Source organism: Saccopteryx leptura, chromosome 10 (genome assembly GCF_036850995.1).
Source record: "Saccopteryx leptura isolate mSacLep1 chromosome 10, mSacLep1_pri_phased_curated, whole genome shotgun sequence".
In the NCBI taxonomy this organism is placed as follows: domain Eukaryota; kingdom Metazoa; phylum Chordata; class Mammalia; order Chiroptera; family Emballonuridae; genus Saccopteryx; species Saccopteryx leptura.
In genome coordinates this window covers 74,977,928-75,004,774 of record NC_089512.1, presented here as the reverse complement: position 1 = coordinate 75,004,774, position 26,847 = coordinate 74,977,928, and the positions used below count along the sequence as shown (strand labels likewise).

The 26,847-nt window shown below is 40.9% G+C and overlaps 1 protein-coding gene across 2 annotated transcripts in view; it reads left to right on the top strand.

Moving 5' to 3' along the window:
* Window positions 1-26,847, top strand: part of SNTN (sentan, cilia apical structure protein) — a 52,246-nt gene that overhangs the window by 9,634 nt on the left and 15,765 nt on the right. For both annotated transcript variants that reach the window (XM_066351006.1, XM_066351007.1), the window contains exon 3: window positions 26,432-26,571. In XM_066351006.1, the coding sequence (XP_066207103.1) occupies window positions 26,432-26,571 (140 nt within the window). The remainder of the gene's footprint in view (window positions 1-26,431; window positions 26,572-26,847) is intronic.

Below are 26,847 nucleotides of genomic sequence, written 5' to 3'. Positions count from 1 at the left end.
CCTGATAGAATCCTATGAAGCCCTTTAGGGCGCTGGAGCCAAAAACTGGTATTTCCTGGCTTCTTTGGGGCCTTATTTGCCTTTTCTGTTACTTCCTTGGCCATTATAGACCTTAAAAGCCATGCTCAGAAGATCTCACTAAGGGGCTTAACTAAGAGAGCAAAATTGGGAATCCAGTGTCTAAAGAAGCCTATTAGACTGAGGAAAGAAAGGATTTGATTTGCGGTGGTAGGTGGTTGGAGACTGCAGAGGGTCTGAGTTTGATTTAGGGTGAGACCTCAGGTGGTGGGGGTTAAGGCGATGCCCAGATGCCTAAATAGACTACGAACTGAGAGTGAAGTTGAGCCTTAGTAGAAAAGACATGATATTTCTTCACAGTGAGGAAGTTAAGAAGGGTGGCAGTGTGTCTCCTTGAGGCAGGCAGGGAGGGGCTGCAGAGGAGTAGGTTATCTACATATTGTAAAAGAGTACTAGTTTTGAGATTGCATGCTGCTAACTCATGAGCTAGTGCCTGCCCAAATAGGTGTGGGCTGTTTCTGAACCCCTGGGGTAAGACAGTTCATGTAAGTTACTGGGCTACATTAGTGTCCGGGTTAGTTTAAATAAAGGTAAACAGAAAGTAAGAGTCAGGGTGTAGAGGAATGGTAAAGAAGGCATTCTTGATGTTTAGGGCCCTGAAATGAGTGGTGTCTGAGGGAATGTGTGACAGTAATGTGTAGGGATTAGGAACTACTGGATGGAGGGGAACTCTGCCTCATTGATTAGGCGTAAGTCTTGTACGAGGTGATAAGTCCCTGAAGGTTTTTGAACAGAATGTATGGGGGTATTGCAGGGAGAGTCCGTGGGGATGAGTAAGTCTTGATTTAAGAGGTGGATAATTATTGGCTTAAGGCCTTAGAAATAGACACAGTTATACATTAAACAAAGATTTTACAAATTATGAATTAAGGAATTTAAATGAGTGAGATTTACTTATTTCAATTAAAATTATACTAGAGGTATTTTCTGACAGAACAAAGAGATAAGACAGATTATTTATTCACACAGCTCAATAGAAAACTTTGCTTTTTTAAGTTTTTTTGAGATGGCATGGAGTTGCCAGCATAGAGGGGAGGAAGAGAGAAAGCAGATGGATGGACAGTGTGAACAGCTGGATGGAAAGAAGGAGGGTCAGAATCTGCAGGAGGAGGAGGAGGAGGTTAAAGTATTAGTGTGGCACCACGTGGTCAGAGGAGTCAAAAGGATTTAGAGCTCTAAGGAGAGGGGAGAGGATTAGGGGTAGTGGAAGGCACAGTCAGTCTCTGAGGAGGGGGAAGGATGGGTCAAAGCAGAAAAAGAGACAGAGCCACCCATCTGTAAGGAGGGAGGAAGGGTTTAAGAACACAGTGGAGAAGGGAGGGGCCCCTGGCCAGGAGGGGAGGAGAAAGAGAGACTGGATTTGCAGGTGAATGAGAAACAGGATTTTGCGAAGGGAGGGGGCTCTTGGAGGGAAAAGACTTGAGTGAAGAGATTTGCAGAGGGACCAAAGAGGGGTCCCAAGAGAGGGGTGCCCCCTGGGGGTCAGGCAGGAAGGGGAGAGAGTTGAGAGTCCACAAAGAAGGAAAGATTAGGAACAAAGGTTTTAGGTGAGGTTTCTTTGGCCAAAAAATGGCCTACATGTAGAACAAGTGGCACAGAAATTTAGGACAGGAGCAAAGGGAGAAGAAAGCTTGCACATAAGGGATTTCTGATGCCCTCCCCGTCCAGTGGCAGAAATTGTCAAGATCTCTTAGGATATTGTAATCAAGGGTTCCATTCTCTGGCCAGTGGGAGTCGTTGTCTAATTTATATTGAGGCCAGGCTGTATTACAGAGGAAGATGAGTTTTTTTGGTTTGAGGTCAGACAGGCCAAGTTTGGTGAGAGTTTTGAGGACACAGCCAAAGGGAGTCTGGCTGGATGGTTTGGATTGGGAGAAGTCCACAGAAGAGGAGACTGGTGAGAGAAGGGGGCATCCCCACCTTCAGTCACAGTTCCAAGAGGAGAAAATCTCCGTAGAGAGAGAGTCTCAGACAAGAGGTCGTCACCTCAAGGCTGAGATCCCAGGACATAGGAGAGGGGCCTGGCTAGGCGTGCCTAGACTTTCATAGAAGTCCAGTAGAGGAGTCAAGGCAGATCACTCGTAGATATGGGGTCTGAAGTCAAAACCGTCCAACCAAGAAGGGGTGTTTTTAGAGAGAAATTTGGAGGCCAACTGGGGAAGGGGAGGGGGAAACTCCTTACCTTTCTGGTCCAGCAGGGGTTCAGGACAGGGTTAGACTGCCAGCCAATTGACCTAGAATTACACGTCCAAACAGAATCAGGGAGTAAGCCTGGGATGAGTTGCCGCTGCTCATTGCTTCCCTGGTTGTAAGTTTGGATGGCAAAGAGGGATCGTTCAGGCAGTTAGTACCCTGTCCTGGGTTTTGGTGCCAAATGTTGGAATCCATGGGAGTCCAAAAAGACCAGAGTAACAGGCTTTATTGAAAGGAAGAAAGAAACCTTGCCAGGCACTGATCCAAACTCAAGCTCTGCCACTTACTGGCAGTGTGTGCTTGGAATGATCATCTCTTCTCTTTGTTGATCAAATGGTCTGATGTTGGAGACACACACCGTGTTCCTGAACTGGAACTGTCGGTGTAGTAAAGACATCAGTTCTCCCCAGATTGCTTCCTAGTCTCAGTGCAATTCCTATCAAAATGTAAGGTTTTCTTTCAAAAACAGTCAAACTTATTCTAAACTTTATATGGAAAGAAAAGGCTCTAAAATAGCCAAAATAATTTTGAAAAACAATAAAGTGTCAGGAATCACTTTCTCCACTATTAAGACTTACTATAGAGCTATAGGAATCAGAACACTGTGATAAAGGGTTAGACACACAGATGAATGGAACAGAAGAGAGGACACAGAAATGACTGACACAAATATGCTCCACAGATTTTTGACAAGGAGGTAAAAGCATGCAATGGAGGAAGGATAGAGTTTTCAACAGCTGGTACCAGAGAAACTGATCAACTGGTAATCCACTAGTAAAAAAAATGAACCTCAACCTAACTGTCATATCTTATACAGAAATTAACTCACATGGATCACCAATTAAATTGTAAAACATGAAGTCATAAAACTTTTAATTATCCATAGGACAAATCTCTCATAAGAGGATAAACCAATAAGTTCGGTTTTATAAAAATTAAAAACATTTCCTCCACAAAAGACCTCATTGAGAAGATAAAAAGGCAATTTATAAACTCAGAGACAATACATGTATTTGCAAATCACATATCCTATCAAGGACTTGAATCTTTAATAGATACAGAACTCTCAAACCTCAAAAAGTGCTTTAAATGCAATTATACAATGGGAAAAATCCATGAGCAGACCTGAAGAAACATTTCACCTAAGAAGATATACAGACAGCAAATAAGCACATGAAAAGCTGTTCAGCATCACTAGGAAATACAAGTTAAAATCACACTGAGATATCATCACATACCTATCAGAATGACTAAAATATACAGTGATTATGCAAAGGCTGATAAGAATGGGAAAAAACTGAATCTCTTACACATGCTGATGAGACTGTAAATGGTACATTCACTGTAGAAAACAGCTTATAGTTTCTTAAAAATGAAACAAACAAAGGCTTATCCTATAACCCAACAAGTATACTCTTGGGCATTTATTCCAAAGAAAATAAAAATCATGTTTTATACCAGTGGTAGTCAACCTGGTCCCTACACCCACTAGTGGGCGTTCCAGCTTTCATGGTGGGCGATAGCAGAGCAACCAAAGTATAAATAAAAGATAGATTTAACTATAGTAAGTTGTTTTATAAAAACTTATTCTGCTAAATTAGCAAAAAATTGACATAAAGTACTTGGTAAGTAATTATTATTATATGCTTTAACTTACTGTAACTCTGCTTTATAAATTTTATAAAGTAAAGTTACTTTCCTACTTTATATATCACCATTACTGTGGAACAATGGGCAGTAGGTATAAAAAGGTTGACCACCCCTGTTTTATACAATAACTTCTACACAAATGTTCACACAATCTTTATTTTTCATACTCAAAACTATAAACCACCGAAATATTCCTTAAAGATGAATGCTAAACTATGGGTACATTCATAACATAAACTACTATATTAAATGGTATAATCATTTTTATGACTGTTATGAGAATTAGATGTACAAGTTATTAAAGACGTTATGCCGGGGTCCAGCCCCGGGGGGAATCCAGGGGTCCCACAGGAAGAGACAGCGTCGGCACGAATCGAGTGAGAGAGCCGAATTCTTTTCTTTCTCTTTATTCTCTCGTTAGCATTTACTGCCAGGCATCTCTGCCAAATGCTGGTCTAGCTTTCTTTTTATGCACACACACTAAGTTACAATCACATGGTATTTTGAATACATTGATTAATCACTGTTTTTGTTTCACTATGGTTACATATTTCTAGGTAACAGTTAATTCATATCTATAAGCTATAAATCAGGTGGTAAGTTATTCAAAGTATAGTTATACAATAACTTGAATAGCAATAAAAATATTGGTACAAACTTTTTATTTATTTATTAAATTTAATGCAGTGACATTGATAAATCAGGGTACATATGTTGAGAGAAAACATCTCTAGATTATTTTGACATTTGATTGTGCTGTATACCCCTCCCCCAAAGTTAAATTGTCTTCTGTCACCTTCTATCTGGTTTTCTTTGTGCCCCTCCCCTTCCCCAACACCTCTCTCCTTCTTCACCCCATTCCCCTCGCCCCACCCCCCACCCCTGTTGCCATCACATTCTTGTTCATGTCTCTGAGTCTCATTTTTATGTCCCTTCTATGTATGGATTCATATAGTTCTTAGTTTTTTTTTTCTGATTTACTTATTTCACTCCGTATAATGTTATCAAGGTCCATCCATGTTATTGTAAATGATCCGATGTCATCATTTCTTATGGCTGAGTAGTATTCCATAGTATATATGTACCAAAGCTTTTTAATCCACTTGTCCTCTGACGAACACTTGGGCTGTTTCCAGATCTTCGCTATTGTGAACAATGCTGCCTCAAACATGGGGGTGCATTTCTCCTTTTGGAGCCGTTCTATGGTGTCCTTGGGGTATATTCCTAAAAGTGGGATAGCTGGGTCAAAAGGCAGCTCGATTTTCAGTTTTTTGAGAAATCTCCATACTGTTTTTCACAGTGGCTGCACCAGTCTGCATTCCCACCAGCAGTGCAGGAGGGTTCCCTTTTCGCCACATCCTCACCAGCACTTATTCTGTGTTGTTTTGCTGATGAGCGCCACTCTCACTGGAGAGAGGTGATAACTCATTGTGATTTTAATTTGCATTTCTCTAATGATTAGTGATGTTGAGTATTTTTTCATATGCCTATTGGCCATCTGTATGTCCTCTTTGGAGAAGTGTCTATTCATCTCTTTTGCCCATTTTTGGATTGGATTGTTTATCTTCCTGGTGTTGAGATTTACAAGTTCTTTATCAATTTTGGTTATTAACCCCTTATCAGACGTATTGTCAAATATGTTCTCCCATTGTGTAGTTTGTCTTTTTATTCTGTTCTTATTGTCTTTAGCTGTGCAGAAGCTTTTTAGTTTGATATAGTCCCATTTGTTTATCCTGTCTTTTATTTCACTTCCCCGTGGAGATAAATCAGCAAATATATTTCTCCAAGAGATGTCGGATAGCTTACTGCCTATGTTTTCTTCTAAGTTGCTTATGGTTTCACGGCTTACATTTAAGTCTTTTATCCATTTTGAGTTTATTTTTGTGAGTGGTGTAAGCTGGTGATCTAGTTTCATTATTTTGCAGGTAGCTGTCCAATTTTCCCAACACCATTTGTTAAAAAGGCTGTCTTTACTCCATTGTATTTCCTTACCTCCTTTGTCAAAGATCAGTTGTCCATAGAACTGTGGGTTTATTTCTGGGTTCTCAGTTCTGTTCCATTGATCTATATGCCTGTTCTTATGCCAGTACCAGGCTGTTTTGAGTACAATGGCCTTGTAGTATAACTTGATATCAGGAAGTGTGATACCTCCCACTTTATTCTTCTTTTTTAAGATTGCTGAGGCTATTCGTGTTCTCTTTTGGTTCCAGATAAATTTGTGGAATATGTGGTCTATATCTTTGAAGTATGTCATTGGTATTTTAATTGGTATTGCATTGAATTTATAGATTGCTTTGGGTAATATAGACATTTTAATGATGTTTATTCTTCCTAACCATGAGCACAGTATATTCTTCCACTTGTTTGTATCTTCCTTGATTTCTTTTATCAATGCTTTGTAATTTTACGAGTACAAGTATTTAGTCTCCTTGGTTAAGTATATTTCTAGGTACTTAATTTTTTTGGTTGTAATTGTGAAGGGGATTGTTTCCTTAATTTCTCTTTCTGACTGTTCATTGTTGGTGTATAAAAATGCCTCTGATTTCTGAGTATTGATTTTATATCCTGCCACTTTGCTGAATTCATTTATCAGGTCCAGTAGCTTTTTGACTGAGACTTTAGAGTTTTCTATATACAATATCATATCATCTGCAAATAATAATAGTTTTACTTCTTTTCCAACTTGAATGCCTTTTATTTCTTCTTCTTGTCTGACTGCTGTGGCTAGGACTTCCAGGGCCATGTGAAATAAGAGTGGTGAAAGGGGGCACCCCTGCCTTGTTCCTGATCTTAAGGGTATTGCTTTTCATTTTTGCCCATTGAGTATGGTGTTGGCTGTGGGTTTCTCATAGATGGCTTTTATCATGTTGAGGTATGTTCCCTGTATTCCCACTTTGCTGAAGTTTTGATCATGAATGGGTGCTGGATTTTATCAAATGCTTTTTCTGCATCTATTGAAATTATCACATGGTTTTTCTCCTTCTTTTTTTTTATGTGATGAATCACATTGGTTGATTTACAAATATTGTACCAGCCTTGCCTCCCCAGAATAAATCTCACCTGATCATGGTGTATGATTTCTTCCATATATTGTTGGATCCAGTTTGCTAATATTTTGTTGAGGATTTTAGCATCTATATTTGTCAGAGATATTGGCCTATAATTTTCTTTCTTTGTGTTGTCTTTGCCTGGTTTTGGAATCAGAATTATGCTCGCCTCATAAAAGGAGTTTGGAAGTCTTCCTTCCTCTTGAATTTTTTGAAATAGCTTGAGAAGGATAGGAGTTAGTTCTTCTTTGAATATTTGGTAGAATTCACTTGTGAAGCCATCGGGCCCCAGACTTTTCTTTGTTGGGAGTTTTTTGATAACTGTTTCGATCTCATTTGTTGTAATCAGTCGGTTTAGGTTTTCTGATTCTTCCAGATTGATTTTTGGAAGATTGTATGTTTCAAGGAATTTGTCCATTTCTTCTAGGTTGTCTAGTTTTTTGGCATACAGTTCTTCATGGTATTTTCTTACAATATTTTGTATTTCTGTTGTGTCAGTTGTTATTTCTCCTCTCTCATTTCTAATTTTATTTATTTGAGTCCTCTCTCTCTTTTTCTTGGTGAGTGTTAAAGGTTCATCAATCTTGTTTACCTTTTCAAAGAACCAGCTCCTAGTTTCATTGATCCTCTGTATTGTTCCTTTAGCCTCTATGTCATTTATTTCTGCTCTGATCTTTATTATTTCCTTCCTTCTACTACATTTGGGCTTTACTTGCTGTTCTTTTTCTAATTCTTTTAGATGCAGGGTTAAGTTTTTTATTTGAGCTTTTTCTAGCTTCTGAAAGTGTGCCTGTAGTGCTATAAACTTCCCTCTCAGCACTGCCTTCGCTGTGTCCCATAAATTTTGAGTTGTTGTATGCTCATTGTCATTCATTTCTAGAAATTTTTTTATTTCTTCTTTGATCTCATTCTTAATCCATTCATTATTTAACAACCTGCTATTTAGTTTCCATGTGTTTGAGAATTTTTGAGCTTTTCTGTTGTGATTCATTTCTAGTTTCATGCCGTTGTGATCGGAGAAAGTGCTTGATATGATTTCAGTCCTCTTAAATTTGTTGAGAGCACTTTTGTGCCCTAACATGTGGTCTATCCTAGAGAATGTACCATAAGCACTTGAAAAGAATGTATATTCTGCTGCTTTAGGGTGAAAAGTTCTGAAGATATCTATTAAATCGAGTTGATCTAGTGTTTCCAATAAGTCTGCTGTTTCTTTGTTAATTTTCTTTCTTGAGGATCTATCTAGTGATGTTAGTGGAGTATTGAAATCCGCTACTATTATAGTATTGCTGTTGATCTCGCCCTTTAAATCCATCAAAGTCTGCTTTATATATTTGGGTGCTCCTATGTTAGGTGCATAGATATTTATAATAGTTATATCTTCCTGTTGGATTACTCCCTTTATCATTATGTAGTGGCCTTCTTTATCTCTTACTATATTCTTTGTTTTAAAGTCCAATTTGTCTGATATAAGTATTGCTACTCCAGCTTTTTTTTCATTTCCGTTTGCATGAAATGTTTTTTTCCATCCTTTTACCTTCAATCTATGTGTGTCTTTTGTTCAAAGGTGTTTCTCTTGTAGACAACATATGTATGGGTCCTGTTTTCTTATCCACGCAGCTACCCTATGTCTTTTGATTGGTTCATTTAATCCATTTACATTTAAGGTTATTATTGATATGTAGTTGTTTATTGCCATTTTGTTCTTTAAAGGTGTATTCCTTTTTTGCTATATTCTTTTCCCACTTTGATCTATTTACAACAGGCCCCTTAACGTTTCCTGCAGCATTGGTTTGGTTGTAATGAATTCCTTGAGTTTTTTTTGTCTGGGAAGCTTTTTATTTCTCCTTCGATTTTAAACGATAGCCTTGCTGGATAAAGTAGTCTTGGTTGTAGGCTCTTGTTCTGCATTACTTTGAATATTTCTTGCCATTCCCTTCTGGCCTCAAGTGCTTCTGTTGAGAAGTTGGATGTCATCCTTATGGGGGCTCCTTTGTAGGTGATAACTTTTTTTTCTCTTGCAGCTTTTAATATTTTCTCTTTATCGCTTAGCTTTGGTATTTTAATTATGATGTGTCTTGGTGTAGGTTTCTTTGGGTTTCTCTTTAATGGAGTCCTCTGTGCTTCTTGAACTTGTGAGAGTTTCTCTTGCATAATTTAGGGAAGTTTTCAGCTATGATATGATTGAACAAATTCTCTATCCCTTGTTCTTTTTCTTCTTCTTCAGGAACCCCTATGATGCAGATGTTATTTCTCTTCATGTTGTCACAGAGCTCTTTAAGAGTTTCCTCTGACTTTTTGAGTCTCTTTTCTCTTTTCTTCTCTGCTTTCATGCCTTCATTCCAGTTTTCCTCTAACTCGCTGATTCGATCCTCTTCTCTATCTATCCTGTTTTTAATTCCTTCCATTGTGGTCTTTATTGCTGATATTGTATTTGTCATCTCCGACTGATTTTTTTTATACTTGTTATTTCTTTATTTAGGTGTTCATAATGACCATCCATTGTTGTTCTAAGATCCCTAAGCAGCCTTACAATCATTATTTTGAACTCCGCATCTGGAAGTTTGATTATTTCCATATCACTCTGTTCATCTCCTGAAGGTTTCATTTGGATTGCACTTTTTTGTCTTCTCATTTTCGGTGTTTTGTTTGTAGAGTTGGTTGAGTCTAGGCTTGGTGTTGTCTGCCTCCAGTTTTCAGTTGTGTTATTTCTAGGTCTTCTTGGGTTGGTATCAGCTATTATTTGTAATCCACTTTCCGATTTGGGCAGCTTTGAAGTCTTGATTTGTTTGTTTTCTTAACAGGTGATAGTCTTGTTAACTGATCTCAGCAGGGGGCTCCCTTGAAACTGTATCCAGGAATGCTGTGGGTGTAACCTGAGACTCTGAAGGTCTCTTCCACCAACTAATCTCACTGGGGGCAGGGTTTTTTCTCAGCTTCAGTAGGGGGAGGTGTATCTCAGATCTCCATGGAGACCTGAGTTACTGCCCCTCCTCCCCACTTCTTGTTTTCAGCTGTGTCTTGTTGCGCTGATTGGAGCTGGATAGATGTCCGGAGATCTCTGATCAGGAAGCACTTCAGCTCTGTTTTGTGAAAGGTTCAGTCCCTCCCCCAGCTATGGCTGCCTCCAGCACAGATGGGTCAGCTTTTTTAGTTTGTTTCCTGCATTCCTTTGCACCTCACAGTCTGTCCCTCTCTCTTTCCTTTCCATTTGGGAGATCAGCTGGTCTTTTCAACACACCTCGCTCCCTGGTCGCCAGGCAAGTGGCTGTGAGCAGTAGTTTCTGCTCTTTTCCCTGTGTGAGATCCCCTCTGGGCTCTCAGCCTCACAACCCCTCCTCCGTTCCTGTAAGCAGAGGAGATTCAGGTGCTCCCTACCAGGATTGTTGTGGCTTCTTCTTTGCTCCTTGGTTTTTGAGAGCTGTTCTTGCAGTTCAGAGTTGGTTTTTCATGCTGATTTTTCCTAACTTGATTTGTATTCCAGTTTTATGGTGAGAGCTGGGCGTCTGTGCATCCGCCTACTCCGCTGCCATCTTTTTCTCTGGTACAAACTTTTAAAAGATTAGCACTGATTAATAACTCTACCTTATTGTTGTTGTGAGTCAAGGGTGCAGAGAGAGAGATTAGCAGTCGAAATCATCAAGGACTAGCAAAGGACCACCGCTTGCTCAGGCAAATGGCCCTGAGTTCATGCAGTGTCCTAATTATTCACAAGACTTCAAAAGGCTTGTTTACTGAGAAATTGGCATAATATCAAGAGTAACTTTTGCTTAAAGATACATAGAGTGCACCTGCAAGATAGCTTAGTAGCAACATAATATCAGAAGGCATTAATTGCTATTGCTGCTATGGATCCCACCACATTCCTCTCCTTATTCTTGGAAAATACAAAAATCTCATGAGAATGTTTTACTGAGAAAAGCCCAGCAACTGCCTTCAGTCACAAAACAAGTCTCTTAACAAAACATTTTTTACTTGCCAGCTGTGCTCCCATCCAAGGCCACGCAACGGGCCACTCCACTACACCTTATCTAAGATTTTATTTTCTAGTCAATTTTATTTATTTACTATATTCATACACTAGTTAAGTTCTAACTTTATTCTTCTCAGAGTGTTTCACCACCTGTTGGTCAGGTATGCAAGAAGAAAGGAAAGTTTCTCTACTCCACCACATGAAAAGGCTAGGGAGGTAAAGTGATAAATTAAGTGAAGGCTGAAAGGTGCTCTGTGTATAGTTACTGTTTCCTACCTATTCATAAGTTACAATCTATTCTTTCTAACATGATTAATAAGAAGAAATTCTCCTACAAACTTAACCCTTTACGAGGGATATCATAGCCAGCCTCTTATGTTTATGAGCCCAGTTCAAGGGGCTTACAGGCTTTTCTGTGGAACTCACACCCTCTGTCTCATTTCCAAAGAAATTACTACAAATCTACAGGGAAAAGATGGTACTATTATCCCTGTGCCATAAATAATAGCACACACCCAGAAAAGGGGGATATAAGGCCAGATTAATTCAAAAGATCAAAGGGGGAAGTATCATTGTGCCTTTCCTTTGTGGTGACTTTGTCAACCCGCAGCCATTGGTCTTCACTGTGGCGACTTTGTCAACCAGCAGCCATTGGTCTTCTCTGCTGTGACTTTGTCAATCAGCAGTTTTTGATCTTCTTCTGCTGTGACCTTGTCAGCCAGCAGTTGTGGGTCTTCTCCTGCTGTGACCTTGTCAGCCAGCAGTTGTGGATCGGCTCCCGACAATGTTACACATAATAATGCACAATAAATGCAGCTTCTACTCTCTAACCTAGATTGCTGCATACATGCATGTCCTTGACTTGCTTTACCGTGGAGCAAAGAAGAGAGCACTCCCGGGTGAAAGGCAAAGAGAAGGTCATTCATTTGCATGACTAGGAAGTCCAAATGATTTAAGCTTCCTGCTAACTGTTGAGGAAAATGGCCTGGGGGAATGGAGAGGGCACACATTTTCTCACACAACATGGAGAAATGCCAACTCATTGATTAAAATGTTTGGCAGAGATTGATAGACACAAAAATTGTAGTGGCACCATTTAGTTTGAGTACTGCTCAAAGATACAGTAAAAACTGAGAAGACCCACGGCCACCATCACAGCTGCCTTCCCATGCAGTTGCATTTGATTTGGACAGAAGGTAATGAAAAACTGGAGCCAAGAATTGGTGGACCATTAGCTTTAATCCTTGCTCACACCTGGTGGTAAAGAAATATGCACAGTGCGAAAACACTTTCCTTTCCATTCAGGGCTCCCAAAGCCACTGACTTACCCAAGTTTCCTAGAATCAAAGTTTTCTACCTCATCAGCCTTATTCACCTCTGTTCCTCATCCCTTCTCCCTGCACAAACACTGCACAAACCGGATTCTCTTTCAGCATTCTGCCATTTTGGCTGCTTCTCCTCTCCTCCACGTGGCCTTTCTCTGCTCTCCTGCAGCATGTGCTCCTCTGCCCCATTTTATAGTGTAGAAATTAAAACCTTTAATTCAATATACAAACGAGGAAGTCTCTGATACAAAGTCAATTATCTGAGGCATAATGGGATTCCTCATGAAAGTGCACCACTCCCTGTCATGCAAGAGTAAAGGGTGTGGGGAAAAGCTTAGTCTTAAAACTAAGCCTTAGGCTGGAAGACAAGATGGCGATGGAGTAGGTGGACATACCAACTTCCACCTTCCAGAACCAAAGTGGATTACAAACTAATTTTAAGAACCATAATCTGGAAAAACCAACTCTGGACTAAAGTAAGAGGACTCTTCAACTAAAGAACACTGAAGAAGCCACACTGAGACTGGTAGAAAAAGCAGAAACGTGGACAGGGTTCCCCAGCTCCCCGGAGTGAATAGCACCTGGGAGAGACTCATGTGGCAGGAAGTGAGTTTAGCAGAGAGGGGAGGGTCCTAAGTCCCAGGAACAAAGCCCCAGCCTGCAGCCCCAGAGCCTAGAAGAGGCGTATGGACAGTATTTAGCTGAAAACAAGACAGGATACTGTTTGTGAGAAAGAGACTGATTTCTCAGACCCAGGATTCTTCGTAAAGGGACAGTGCAGAAAACCTCTCTCACAACCACTCACCCAGGGCTCTGGGGGATGGGGAGAGAGGAGAGGACCAGAGTAGCAGGAAGAGAGTGTAATCTAGGAGGCATAAGGAGAAACACTTTGAGGGACAGCCACCCTAACCCCTGGGACAAGTCACTCCCCAAATCTGTAGTGAATATTTCCCCTAGAAACAGCAATACCAGAAAAGGGAAGCAGGATACCAGCCAAACAAGCTCTCCCACCACACTCAGAGCAGAGTCACTTAGAAGGAGGGAGCTTTCAGGACTACAGTAGTGAGTCTTAGGGTCTGAGCTGCAGCTCCCCCGCCCACACAGCTGAGGGCTCACCCAAGGGCGGGCGGTGGCGGGGGCAGAAGCTAGCTGGCCACCGCAGAGACCCAGGTGTGACTCAGTCTTTCCTGGCTGGGGAAGAGGGACGTGCAAAAGTGGTCAAGCCCAGCTGCAGGTCACTTGCAATCCAGCCTACGGTGGAAGGGCACAAGCCCTGGAAAGGGCAGAGACCTGCCCTTGAGCAAGGGCACAAGAGCACAGCCTTACTCCACCTGTGGAACCGAAGCTTGTGGCCCAACTTGGTAGCTGGCTCCTCTTGTGGGGGTGGAGCAAAAAGCCTAGAAGAGGCGGAGTCCCGCTACTGAGCATGGGCATGAAGTCCCACCCGACCTGCAGAGCCTAGATTTGCAGCTGTCTCATGAGCGGGCTCCTCCTGCAGGGGTGGGGCAAAATCCCGAAATCAGGCGGAGACCCACAGCTGAGAAAAGGTGCTCACCTCTGCCCTCAGAGCCAAGCATAACGCCACACGTGGGGGTGGGGTGAAGGCCGTGGTCACCGAGGCTTTTGCACCTGAGCACGTGATCACAGCCACTCCCGTGAAGGAGAGGCGGAAACCACAGCAACAGCCACAATGGGCAGGCACCAGCAGCGCCCATACCCGAACGCCCTAGGCAGCAACAGCATAGGGGGTGGTGGGCCTGCCGACCGACCACACCTAGAAAACACAGAAGCCACACCCAGTAGACTCCAGTGGCCAAAACCTTCTTTTACACAGACAAAATGAGAAGGCAGAGAAATGCAACACAAATGAATCAACAGAAATCCCCAGAAAAGGACCTGAATGAGTCAGATATAAGCAAATTACCAGATGCAGAGTTTAAAATAACAATTGTAAGGATGCTCAAAGATATAAGAACAACAATAGATGGTCATTATGAACACCTAAATAAAGAGATAGCAAATATAAAAAAGGACATTGAAATAATAAAAAATAATCAGACAGAAATGACAAATACAATATCAGAAATGAAGAACACAATGGAAGGAATTAAAAGCAGGTTGGATGAAGCTGAGAATTGAATCAGCTAGTTAGAGGACAAGATAAATGAAGTCACAGAAGCAGAGCAGAAAAAGAAAAGAGATTCAAAAAGTCTGAGAAAAATCTAAGAGAGGTCTGTGACTACATGAAAAGAAATAACATATGCATCCTAGGGGTTCCTGAAGAAGAAGAGAAAGAACAATGGATAAAGACTTTGTTCAAACATATGGCTGAAATTTCCCTCAATTAAGGTAGGAAATGGCTCACAAGTGCAAGAAGCACAGAGAACTCCATTAAAGAGAAACCCAAAGAAATCTACACCAAGACACATCATAATTAAAATACCAAAGCTAAGTGATAAAGAAAAAATATTAAAAGCTGCTAGACAAAAAAAGACTATCACATACAAAGGAGCCCCCATAAGGATGACTTCCGACTTCTCAACAGAAACACTTGAGGCCAGAAGGGAATAGCAAGAAATATTCAAAGTAATGCAGAACAAGAGCCTACAACCAAGACTACTTTATCCAGCAAGGCTATCATTTAAAATTGAAGGAGAAATAAAAAGCTTTACAGACAAAAAAAAAAAAACTCAAGGAATTCACGGCAACCAAACCAATGCTGCAAGAAATGCTAAAGGGCCTGTTGTAAACAGATCAAAGGAGAAAAAATATATAGCAAAGGAGTAATACAGTTTTAAAGAATAAAATGGCAATAAATAACTACATATCAATAATAACCTTAAATGTAAATGAATTCAATGATCTGATCAAAAGACATAGGGTAGCTTCGTGGATAAGAAAACAGGACCCATACATATGCTGTCTACAAGAGACACACCTTAAAACAAAAGATGCACACACTGAAGATAAAAGGATGGAAAAAAAATATTTTACAAATGGAAATAAAAAGAAAGCTGGGGTAGCAATACTTATATCAGACAAAATGGACTTTAAAACAAAGGCTATATAGTAAGATAAAGAAGGTCACTACATAATGATAAAGGGAGCAATCCAACAAGAAGATATAACCGTTATAAATATCTACACACCTAATATAGGAGCAGCTAAATATATGAAGCAGACTTTGATGGATTTAAAGGGCGAGTTCAATAGCAATACTATAATAGTAGGAGATTTCAATATCCCTCTAACATCACTAGATAGATCCTCAAGAAAGAAAATTAACAAAGAAACAGCAGACTTAAAGGATATACTAGATCAACTCGATTTAACAGATGTCTTCAGAACCTTTCACCCTAAAGCAGCAGAACAAACATTCTTTTCAAGCACTCCTGGTACATTCTCTAGAATAGACCACATGTTAGGGCATAAAAGGGGTCTCAACGAATTTGAGAAGATTGAAATCATATCAAACACTTCCTCTGATCACAATAGAATGAAACTAGAAATCAAACACAACAGAAAAACTGAAAAATAATCAAACACTTGGAAACTAAATAGCATGTTATTAAATAACGAATGGGTTAACAATGAGATCAAAGAAGAAATTTAAAAATTTCTAGAAACAAACGATAATGAGCATATATCAACTCAAAATTTATGGGACACAGCAAAAGCAGTCCTGAGAGGGAAGTTTATAGCATTGCAGGCATACCTCAAGAACCTAGAAAAAACTCAAATAAACAACTTGGCCCTACATCTAAAAGAACTAGAAAAAGATCAGCAAGTAAAGCCCAGAGATAGTAGAAGAAAGGAAATAATAAATATCAGAGCAGAAATAAATGACATAGAGGCTAAAGAAACAATACAGAGAATCAATGAAACTAGGAGCTGGTTCTTTGAATAGGTAAACAAGATCAATGAACCTTTAACTAGACTCACCAAGAAATAAAGAGAGAGGACTCAAATAAGTAAAATTAGAAATGAGAGTGGTGTGCCTGACCTGTGGTGGCGCAGTGGATAAAGCATCGACCTGGAAATGCTGAGGTCGCCGGTTCGAAACCCCGGGCTTGCCTGGTCAAGGCACATATGGGAGTTGATGTTTCCAACTCCTCCCCCTTTCTCTCTCTCCCTCTCTCTCTCCTCTCTAAAAATTAATAAATAAAATTAAAAAAAAACCTTTAAAAAAAAAAAAAGAAATGAGAGTGGAGAAATAACAACTGACACAACAGAAATACAAAATATTGTAAGAAAATACTATGAAGAACTGTATGCCAAAAAACTAGACAACCTAGATGAAATGGACAAATTCCTTGAAACATACAATCTTCCAAAAATTAATCTGGAAGAATCAGAAAACCTAAACAGACCAATTACAACAAATGAGATCGAAACAGTTATCAAAAAAACTCCCAACAAAGAAAAGTTCTGGGCCTGATGGCTTCACAAGTGAATTCTACCAAATATTCAAAGAAGAACTAACTCCTATCCTTCTCAAGCTATTTCAAAAAATTCAAGAGGAAGGAAGACTTCCAAGCTCCTTTTATGAGGCGAGCATAATTCTGATTCCAAAACCAGGCAAAGACAACACCAAAAAAGAAAATTATAGGCCAATATCCCTGATGAATTTAGATGTTAAAATTCTCAACAAAATATTAGCAAACCGGATCGAGCAATATATGAAAAAAATCATACACCATGACCAGGTGGGATTTTTTTTTGGGAGGCAAGGCTGGTACAATATTCACAAATCAATCAATGTAATTCATCACATAAACAAAAAGAATGAGAAAAACCACATGATAATTTCAATAGATGCAGAAAAAGCATTTGATAAAATCCAGCACCCATTCATGATCAAAACTCTCAGCAAAGTCGAATACAGGGAAGATACCTCAAAATGATAAAGGCCATCTATGACACACCACAACCAATATCATACTCAATGGGCAAAAATTCAAAGCAACCCCTTAAGATCAGGAATAAGGCAGGGGTGCCCCCTTTCACCACTCTTATTCAACATAGTTCTGGAAGTCCTAGCCACAGCAATCAGACAAGAAAAAAAAATAAAAGGCATCCAAATAGGAAAAGAAGAAGTAAAACTATCATTATTTTCAGATGATATGATATTGTATATAGAAAACCCTAAAGTTGTAGTCAAAAAACTACTAGATCTGATAAATGAATTCAGCAAGGTGGCAGGATATAAAATCAATACTCATAAATCAGAAGCATTTTTATACACTAACAATGAGATGTCAAAAAGAGAAATTAAGGAAACAATCCCCTTTACCATTGCAACCAAAAAAATAAAGTACCTAGGAATAAATTTAACCAGGGAGATTAAAGACTTGTACATGGAAAATTATAAAACATTGATAAAAGAAATCAGGGAAGATATAAACAAGTGGAGGCATATTCTGTGCCCATGGTTAAAAAGAATAAACTTCATTAAAATGTCTATATTTCCCAAAGCAATTTATAAATTCAATGCAATACCGATTAAAATACCAGGAAAGATCTGGAAACAGCCCAAGTGTCCATCAGAGGACGAGTGGATTAAAAAGCTTTGGTATATGTATGCTATGGAATACTACTCCGCCATAAGAAATGATGACATCGGATCTTTTACAACAACATGGATGGACCTTGATAACATTATACTGAGCGAAATAAGTAAACCAGAAAAAAACTAAGAACTATTTGATTCCATACATAGGTGGGACATAAAAATGAGACTCAGAGACATGGACAACAGTGTTGGGGTTACAGGGTGGGGGGGGGAGAGGGAGGAGGTTGGGGGAGGGGAGGGGCATAAAGAAAACCAATTAGAAGGTGATGGAAGACAATGTTATCAATGTAACCCCATCAAAGTTAATAAAAAAAATAAATAAAAAAAGAATGTCTCACAGCTAATTCAGGCAGTTGGAAGAATAGTATAAGGATGCTAATTCTGCTTCTCAGGCCACATCCTGCAAAAGGGGCCCCAAGAAATTGGTGATTTGGCTCCTCTGATTTTGCCAGTTGGATTTTAAAAAAATAGGTCAGGAACGCCCTGAAATGGAACTAACAACACATGAGCATAAATTTAAAGGACTTTTAGATACTGGAGCTGATGTATCTGTTATTTCTAAGCTACATTGGCCTCCTTCCTGGCCCACTCATGCAGTAGCCACAGAATTACAAGGTATAGGACAGAGTAAATCCCCTCAACAAAGTTCTAGTTTTCCTCATTGGTAAGATTAAGAAGGCCATTCTGGATTTTTTTAAGCTTTATGTGCTCCCTAAATGGCCAGTTAATGTGTGGTGTAGAGATGTTTTGAAAAATAGGGAACATTGCTTGTCAGTCCTAATGGTTTAGTCAGTACTCAGATGCTTGATCGGGGATTTTCGCCCACCAAGGGACTACGGAAAGAACAGCGAGGAATTCTCGCCCCCATAGAAATGGCACCCAATACCAGAAGGTGTGGATTAGGATATCAAAATTTAGCATAGGAGCCTTGGTAGCTCCTGCTACCTCAATAATTCATTGTGCAGACCCAATTACTTGGAAATCAGATAATCCTGTATGGGTAGACCAATGGCCCCTTTCTCAGGAGAAACTTAGAGCAGCTGCAGCTTGGGCACATTGAACCATCTAATAGCCCATGAAATACACTTCCATATTTTCATCTTGTTGCCTCCTGGATTATCAAGGGGCATAGGGGACCCTTACAGCTTACAGGTTTTGAGCCTCAAAATTATTGTTCTTCCTTTTTTCAAAGGATCAACAACAATGGCTCTGGGAAACTTCCAATAAATGGCAAATCGCTCTTGCAAATCAATGGACAACTATATACTGAAACTGTCAACTTAAAATCAGCTCAAAGTCTAGAATTATATGCCATGATCATGGCTTTTCAGCATTTGCCATATTCCCCCTTTAATCTATATACAGACAGCAAATATTTACTTATGGTGTTTGCACTATAAAAACTGCAGTCTTAGGGACAAATGCTAATGAACTATTTCAGCAGTTCCTCCTTCTTCAAAGACTTGTATGTCAACATAAAGCTCCATGTTTTATAGGACATACTCGAGCTCACTCCATGCTCCCTGGAGCTTTAGCACAAGAGAATGCCCCCCCCTTTTTTTTTCTGAAGTTGGAAACGGGAAGGCAGTCAGACAGACTCCCGCATGTGCCCGACTGGGATCCACCCGGCACACCTACCAGGGGGGGATGCTCTGCCCATTTGGGGTGTTGCTGTGTTGCAACCAGAGCCATTCTAGCACCTGAGGCAGAGGCTGCAGAGCCATCCTTGGCGCCCAGGCCAACTTTGCTCCAGTGGAGCCTTGGCTGCGGGAGGGGAGGAGAGAGACGGAGGAGAGGGAGGGGGGAGGGGAGGAGAAGCAGATGGGCACTTCTCCTGTGTGCTCTGGCCAGGAATTGAACCCAGGACTCCTGCACACCAGGCCAATGCTCTCCCACTGAGCCAACTGGCCAGGACCTAGGAATGCCTTTGTTGATCAAGCTACCCAAAAAAAAATTACTTGGAGCAACCATGACAGATCAAGCAATTCAGCCTCTTACTGTTCATCACCAGAATGCTGCAGCCCTGTGTAAACAGTTTCAACTTTCTCAGGAAGCAGCATGGAAGATTGGGAAATCCTGTCCAAGGGGTCCTATACTACAATCTGCCCCTTCATTTGGAGTTAACCCTCAAGGACCCCTACCAGGACAACTTTGGCAAATGGATGTTACTTATATACCTTCTTTTGGCAAACAGTCCTATGTTCACGTTACAGTGGATACATATTCTGGATTTATAGTAACCTCTGTCAGAACAGGAGAGGCTGCTAAGCATGTTATAGCTCATTGTCTGTATGCACTGTTCTATTATTGGATTTCCTAAACTGGTTAAACTGACAATGCTCCTGCATATGGAGCAAAAGCATTTACTGTATTTTGTCATTCTTACAATCTTTAAAGTCAAGGTATTATTAAAGTGTACCCAGCAAATATTTTAAGGTCAATTTAAAAAAATTTAAAAGAGAGGAGTTGCCCTGCCCGGTTGGCTCAGCGGTAGAGCGTCGGCCTAGCGTGCGGAGGACCCGGGTTCGATTCCCGGCCAGGGCACACAGGAGAAGCACCCATTTGCTTCTCCACCCCTCCACCGCGCTTTCCTCTCTGTCTCTCTCTTCCCCTTCCACAGCCAAGGCTCCATTGGAGCAAAGATGGCCCAGGCGCTGGGGATGGCTCTGTGGCCTCTGCCTCAGGCGCTAGAGTGGCTCTGGTCGCAACATGGCGATGCCCAGGATGGGCAGAGCATTGCCCCCTGGTGGGCAGAGCATTGCCCCATGGTGGGCGTGCCGGGTGGATCCCGGTAGGGCGCATGCGGGAGTCTGTCTGACTGTCTCTCCCTGTTTCCAGCTTCAGAAAAATAAAAAATAAAAATAAAAATAAAAAAGAGAGAGGAGTCATATCCTGGAACTCGTATGGGTCTACCATGTCATGCTTTTTACTTAAAAAAAATTTAAATTTCTTTGAATGCTGATGAATAGGAGTCACCAAATCTTTTTCTCCTGTAAACTACTACCTTCTTTATTTGATCCAGCTAATAACACTGTTTTGTCTTTTTCCAAATAGCTCCAGATTTATGGAATAGATATATATAGGCAAAAGGGGATCCTCAAACCCCTCAGGGAGATCTTCTGAGCATGGCCTTTAAGATACCAAGAGGCAGAAAAAGTCCAATAGAGATCAGGGGAACTACCAGCTTTTAGGATATGCCCTTAAAGGCTCCAACACCCCAAAGGGGTCTCATAGGATGCCATCTGGGTCCTGCTTCAATAGTGGAAAGGAAGGTCATTGAGCTAAAGCCTGCCAGACTTACATGCCTCTGCTGTGAGGAAACAGGGACACTGGAAGGTAGGCTTCCCCCTTGTTCCTCTAAGGGAGGGTTCAGTCTCTTCCAGCCCTGCTCCAGCCACCTATGACCTAACCTTGCCCAGAATGTTGGGGTTTGCCACTGAAGGTTGAAGGTGCCCAGGGCCGTCAGCCCCATCTACGACACTGTGGACGAGCCTAGGGTATTTCTTCCAAGAAGCAGTTAAACTGATCTCATTTGCACAAGGACCATTTAACTATGTCTTGCCTGAATAGTCAGGGTTTTTATTCTTCCCTCGAAGATCTCTGTTGTGGGTGTTGATAGTCCTATTTTCTGCTGCCTTGTTTAATATATAGTGTTTCCTTTATCCCTCCTACCTCAATGCCCCACTCATATTTCAGGCTGGGACCTACTCCTAATTTAGAGCTCTCTTTCCCCCTTTTGCCAACTTCTATTATGAATCTACCTTTGCCACTCAGCTTAGTGTATCCCAAGGTTCTCTTTACCAAGCCACAGTTGCAGAGCTCCAGGGAAAAGCAACCTGGTCTCATCTCTCCAGGCAGAGGAGAACAGAAGCTCCATCTCCACACATGCTACAGATGGCTTTTCCAGTCTACCTGAATCATTACCAGCTAGAAGCAGCGGTCTTTGGGACTTGGACGTAATCTGCAAAGTATAGAATTGTGACAACAATTCCAGTGTCATGAGGACTTTTCCTGGATATGGACTTTTCCTGGACTCCTACTCCTTGTGACAGCTCATAACAGACTGAACTGGGGGTGGGTTGCATTTTTTCAGGGATTTGGCATGGTCTTGGGGCCAACTTGGACTTGGTGAACATGTTAAGGACACTACTCTTTTATGGATTCTGGCTGTATTAGCCAAGAGTTTGCTTAAAGGCTTTAATCAGTGTAAAAAAAAAAAAAATAGAAGACAGGATAAAGAAGATGTGGCACATATACACCATGGTATACTATTCAGCCATAAGAAATGATGACATTGGATCACTAACAACAAAATGGTGGAATCTTGAGAACAATATACGGAGTGAAATAAGTAAAATCAGAAGAAAACAAGAACTGCAGGATTCCATACATTGGTGGGACATAAAAACGAGACTAAGAGACATGGACAAGAGTGTGGTGGTTATGGGGGGGAGGGGGAGGGAAGGCGGGAGAGGGGGAGGGGGGTGGGAGGGGCACAAAGAAAACTAGATAGAGGGTGACGGAGGACAATCTGACTTTGGGTGATGGGTATGGAACAGAATGGAACGACAAGATAACCTGGACATGTTTTCTTTGAATATATGTACCCTGATTTATTGATGTCACCCCATTAAAATAAAAATTTATTTATAAAAAATATATAAGAATACATTATATTGTACAATCTCCCTCCCAAATTAATCTAGGAATCCTAATAAAAATTTGAGTAGAACTTTAAAAAAAAAAAAATATAGAACACATATTCAAAAAACTTATATGGAACCAAAAGAGAACACAAATAGCCTCAGCAATCTTGAAAAGGAAGAATAAAGTGGGAGGTATCACACTTCCGGATATCAAGTTATACTACAAGGCCATTGTACTCAAAACAGCCTGGTACTGGCATAAGAACAGGTATATAGATCAATGGAACAGAACTGAGAACCCAGAAATAAACCCACACTTTTATGGACAACTGATATTTGACAAAGGAGGTAAGAGCATACATTGGAGTAAAGATGGCCTCTTTAACAAATGGTGTTGGGAAAATTGGACAGCTACCTGCAAAAAAATGAAACTAGACCACCAACTTACACCACTCACAAAAATAAACTCAAAATGGATAAAAGACTTAAATGTAAGACGTAAAACCATAATCATTTTAGAAGAAAACATAGGCAGTAAGCTTTCTGACATCTCTCGCAGCAATATATTTGCCAATTTATCTCCATGGGCAAGTAAAATAAAAGACAGGATAAACAAATGGGACTTTATCAAACTAAAAAGCTTCTTCACAGCTAAAGACAATAAGAACAGAATAAAAAGACAAACTACACAATGGGAGAATATATTTGACACAGCATCTGACAAGGGGTTAATAACCAAAATTTATAAAGAACTTGTAAAACTCAATACCAGGAAGACAAACAATCCAATCCAAAAATGAGCAAAAGTAATGAATAGATACTTCTCCAAAGAGGACATACAGATGGCCAATAGGCATTTGAAAAAATGCTCAACATCACTAATCATTAGAGAAATGCAAATTAAAATCACAATGAGATATCATCTCACACCAGTCAGAATGGCGCTTATCAACAAAACAACACAGAATAAGTGCTGGCAAGGATGTGGAGAAAAGGGAACCCTCCCGCACTGCTGGTGGGAATGCAGAATGGTGCAGCCACTGTGGAAAACAGTATGGAGATTCCTCAAAAAAGTAAAAATCAAACTGCCTTTTGACCTAGCTATACCACTGTTAGGAATATACCCCAAGAACACCATAGCACTGTTTGAAAAGAAGAAATGCACTCTCATGTTTATGGCAGCATTGTTCACAATAGCGAAGATCTGGAAACAGCCCAAGTGTCCGTCAGTGGACGAGTGGATTAAAAAGCTTTGGTACATATATACTATGGAGTACTACTCAGCCATAAGAAATGATGACATTGGATCTTTTACAACAACATGGATGGACCTTGATAACATTATACTGAGCGAAATAAGTAAATCAGAAAAAACTAAGAACTATATAATTGCATACATAGGTGGGACATAAAAATGAGACTCAGAGACATGGACAAGAGTGTGGGGGTTAAGGGTTGGCGGGCAGGAGAGGGAAGGGGTTGGGGGAGGGGAGGGGCACAAAGAAAATCAGTTAGAAGGTGACAGAAGACAATTGGACTTTGGGTGATGGGATGCAGCATAAGCAAATGTCAAAATAACCTAGAGATGTTTTCTCTGAACATATGTACCCTGATTTATCAATGTCACCCCATTAAAATTAATTTAAAAAAAACAAACAAAACTAAGCCTTAGGCTATAACGACCCTGCCTGCTTATAGCCTGCTCCCCACACCCAATGCAAACTGTAAGCGAGCAAACATATATATTATATTTACAAACTTATTTGACCAACAGCCCACATACTTCTTCCTCCATCTGTTCCAATGTTGTAAAGTACTGTACCTTAATCCGCGGGTTATACAGAGACACCAGGTTTAAATGAATTTTTGAAGAGTTTATTAATTAGCTGCCTAGCTACACGGGGCACACCCAAATCATGTAGAAAGTCCCTACCATTCTGTGGTTGAATTTATAGACCAAATTACATATTGGTTGTGGCAGGTAAGGAGGGGCATGTGATCCCTTTGTCTACAGGTATAGGTTACTCTCATGACTTTAGCGTGGGAGGGTAAGTCCGAGTGTAGGAATTCTTAATTAAGGTACATAAACATTCTTTTCTAAAGGCTTTTAAGAGAAGTGAAGGGATTCTCAGATAAGCTCTATTTTCCTTGCTCTATGTTAAATTATGACTTCTCTGACCCTGTTGCCCTTGCAAGCCAGGAAGCTCCTGCATTCTTCTCCCTCCATTATCTACAGAAAGGAGGGGGCAAGAAGCCTGACCTTTCCTCTTTAAAATGGCACCACCAATACTAAGTTTTATAGTTCTTTGGTACCGCACCCCAGATTCTGAAAGGCACTGTACCTCATTTCATGGAGTTCACATAGAGACATCCAGTCCAGATAAATTTTGAAGAGTTTTATTAGAGGAGATTTATTAAATATGCTGGCCGCATATGGCTGACACAGGGCATCTGCAGGCCCAAATCCTGCAGTCCCAAAAATAGTTCAGGGGCTGTTTATATACCCTTGATCACACGCAGGCAGGCGAGAGCATGACATCATGGTAGGAGCTGGCAACATTTGTTTAGGGGATACACAGAGACATTAAGACTCTCAAGGTAACACAATCAAAGACATTTACAATCTTTCAGGGTTCCTCTTTCCTCACTAGCCTAGAGGTATTTTACCTTCATGATTCCAGAAAGGGGGAGGAGCTACAGTCAATGCAAGGTGGTATATAAATTCTGCCTCCTATTGAAAGAATAGTTTCTAGGTTAACCTTTAACTTAGATTTAAAACTGAATGACCTATTGTTCTTGCAAGCCAGAAACTTCTACATTCTTCTCCCTCCCCTCCCTAAGGGAGGGACAGGACAGGAAAGCCTGACAGGAAAGCCTGACCTTTCCTCCCAGAATATCAATATCAATTTTCAGCTTTTAGTACCTTACAACAATCACACCTCTTATCTCTTGTTCTTCCCTTTCACTTTTTTTTTTTTTAAAAAAGAAGATGCCTAAAACCTTTCAATGTCTTTTCTTTACACTTTATTTATTTATTTATTTATTTTCATTTTTCTGAAGCTGGAAACAGGGAGAGACAGTCTGACAGACTCCCGCATGCGCCCGACCGGGATCCACCCAGCACGCCCACCAGGGGCGACACTCCGCCCACCAGGGGGCGATGCTCTGCCCATCCTGGGCGTCGCCATGTTGCGACCAGAGCCACTCTAGCGCCTGAGGCAGAGGCCACAGAGCCATCCCCAGCGCCCGGGCCATTTTTGCTCCAATGGAGCCTTGGCTGCGGGAGGGGAAGAGAGACAGAGAGGAAAGCACGGCGGAGGGGTGGAGAAGCAAATGGGCGCTTCTCCTGTGTGCCCTGGCCGGGAATCGAACCCGGGTCCTCCGCACGCTAGGCCGACGCTCTACCGCTGAGCCAACCGGCCAGGGCCTTTTCTTTACACTTTAAAGGAAATCTTGGTTCCTTTCCAGGGCCTAGGGGCAGCGTGTTCTAGCACTGCTGACCTTTCCCAGTCAGACACCTTCCAGCACCTGTGCTCCAGCCACAGCTGCCTCCTGTCAGCTGCTCCAGCTGATCTGAGCTTCCTTCTAATCTGCCACACAAAGCATGACTCTGGCCTGAGCCTTTGCTTATATTGCTTCCTGAGCCTGGACCACTCCACACAACCATAACCACAACCTGATCTCACAAGACAGGATCCTTCTCAGCCTGTGTGTCTTAGCTTAAATATTAATATACTTACAGAGGCTTCCAAGTCCACCTCTCTAGTAGCTTTCCTCCCAGACCTACTCAGTAGTTTTCTATTTTCTCCCAAGGAAAAAAAAATTTATAGCCCAAGAACAAGGCCAGGTTGACATACATTTTCTAACCCTGGTCCTGTAGAAGACATAGCCCATGTCTAGGGGAAAATTATTACTAACTGAGGCTACATCATGCATGTCTTCTCCCACAGCTCTGAAGAAGGGCTCAGATCTGGAAAAAGCCATTGGCACTGCTGCTCTGATTTTCAGAAATTCTTCTGACCCTGATGGTAAACTTGAAAAAGTGACTGCCAAAAATCTGCTACAAACTGAATTTAGGAATTTCACAGAGGTAAGAGAATTAACAGGCACCAAGATACAGGGCAATACCATAATGGCTGGTCCCAGAGCCTACAACTCCAACTCAAAGGCCCCATCCTGTTCTTTCATTCATCAAATATTGAACAGCTGCTATATTTCAGGAGATGAGTTGAATCCTGGAGTTAATACAGTGAAAAGCTATCAATTCAGTCGAGCAGAGAAATATGCTGAGAACAATGAAAAGTATTCAAAGGATGATGAAATAGCTGAGCAGGCAGTGAAGGAGTAAAATGGAGGGACCCTCTTG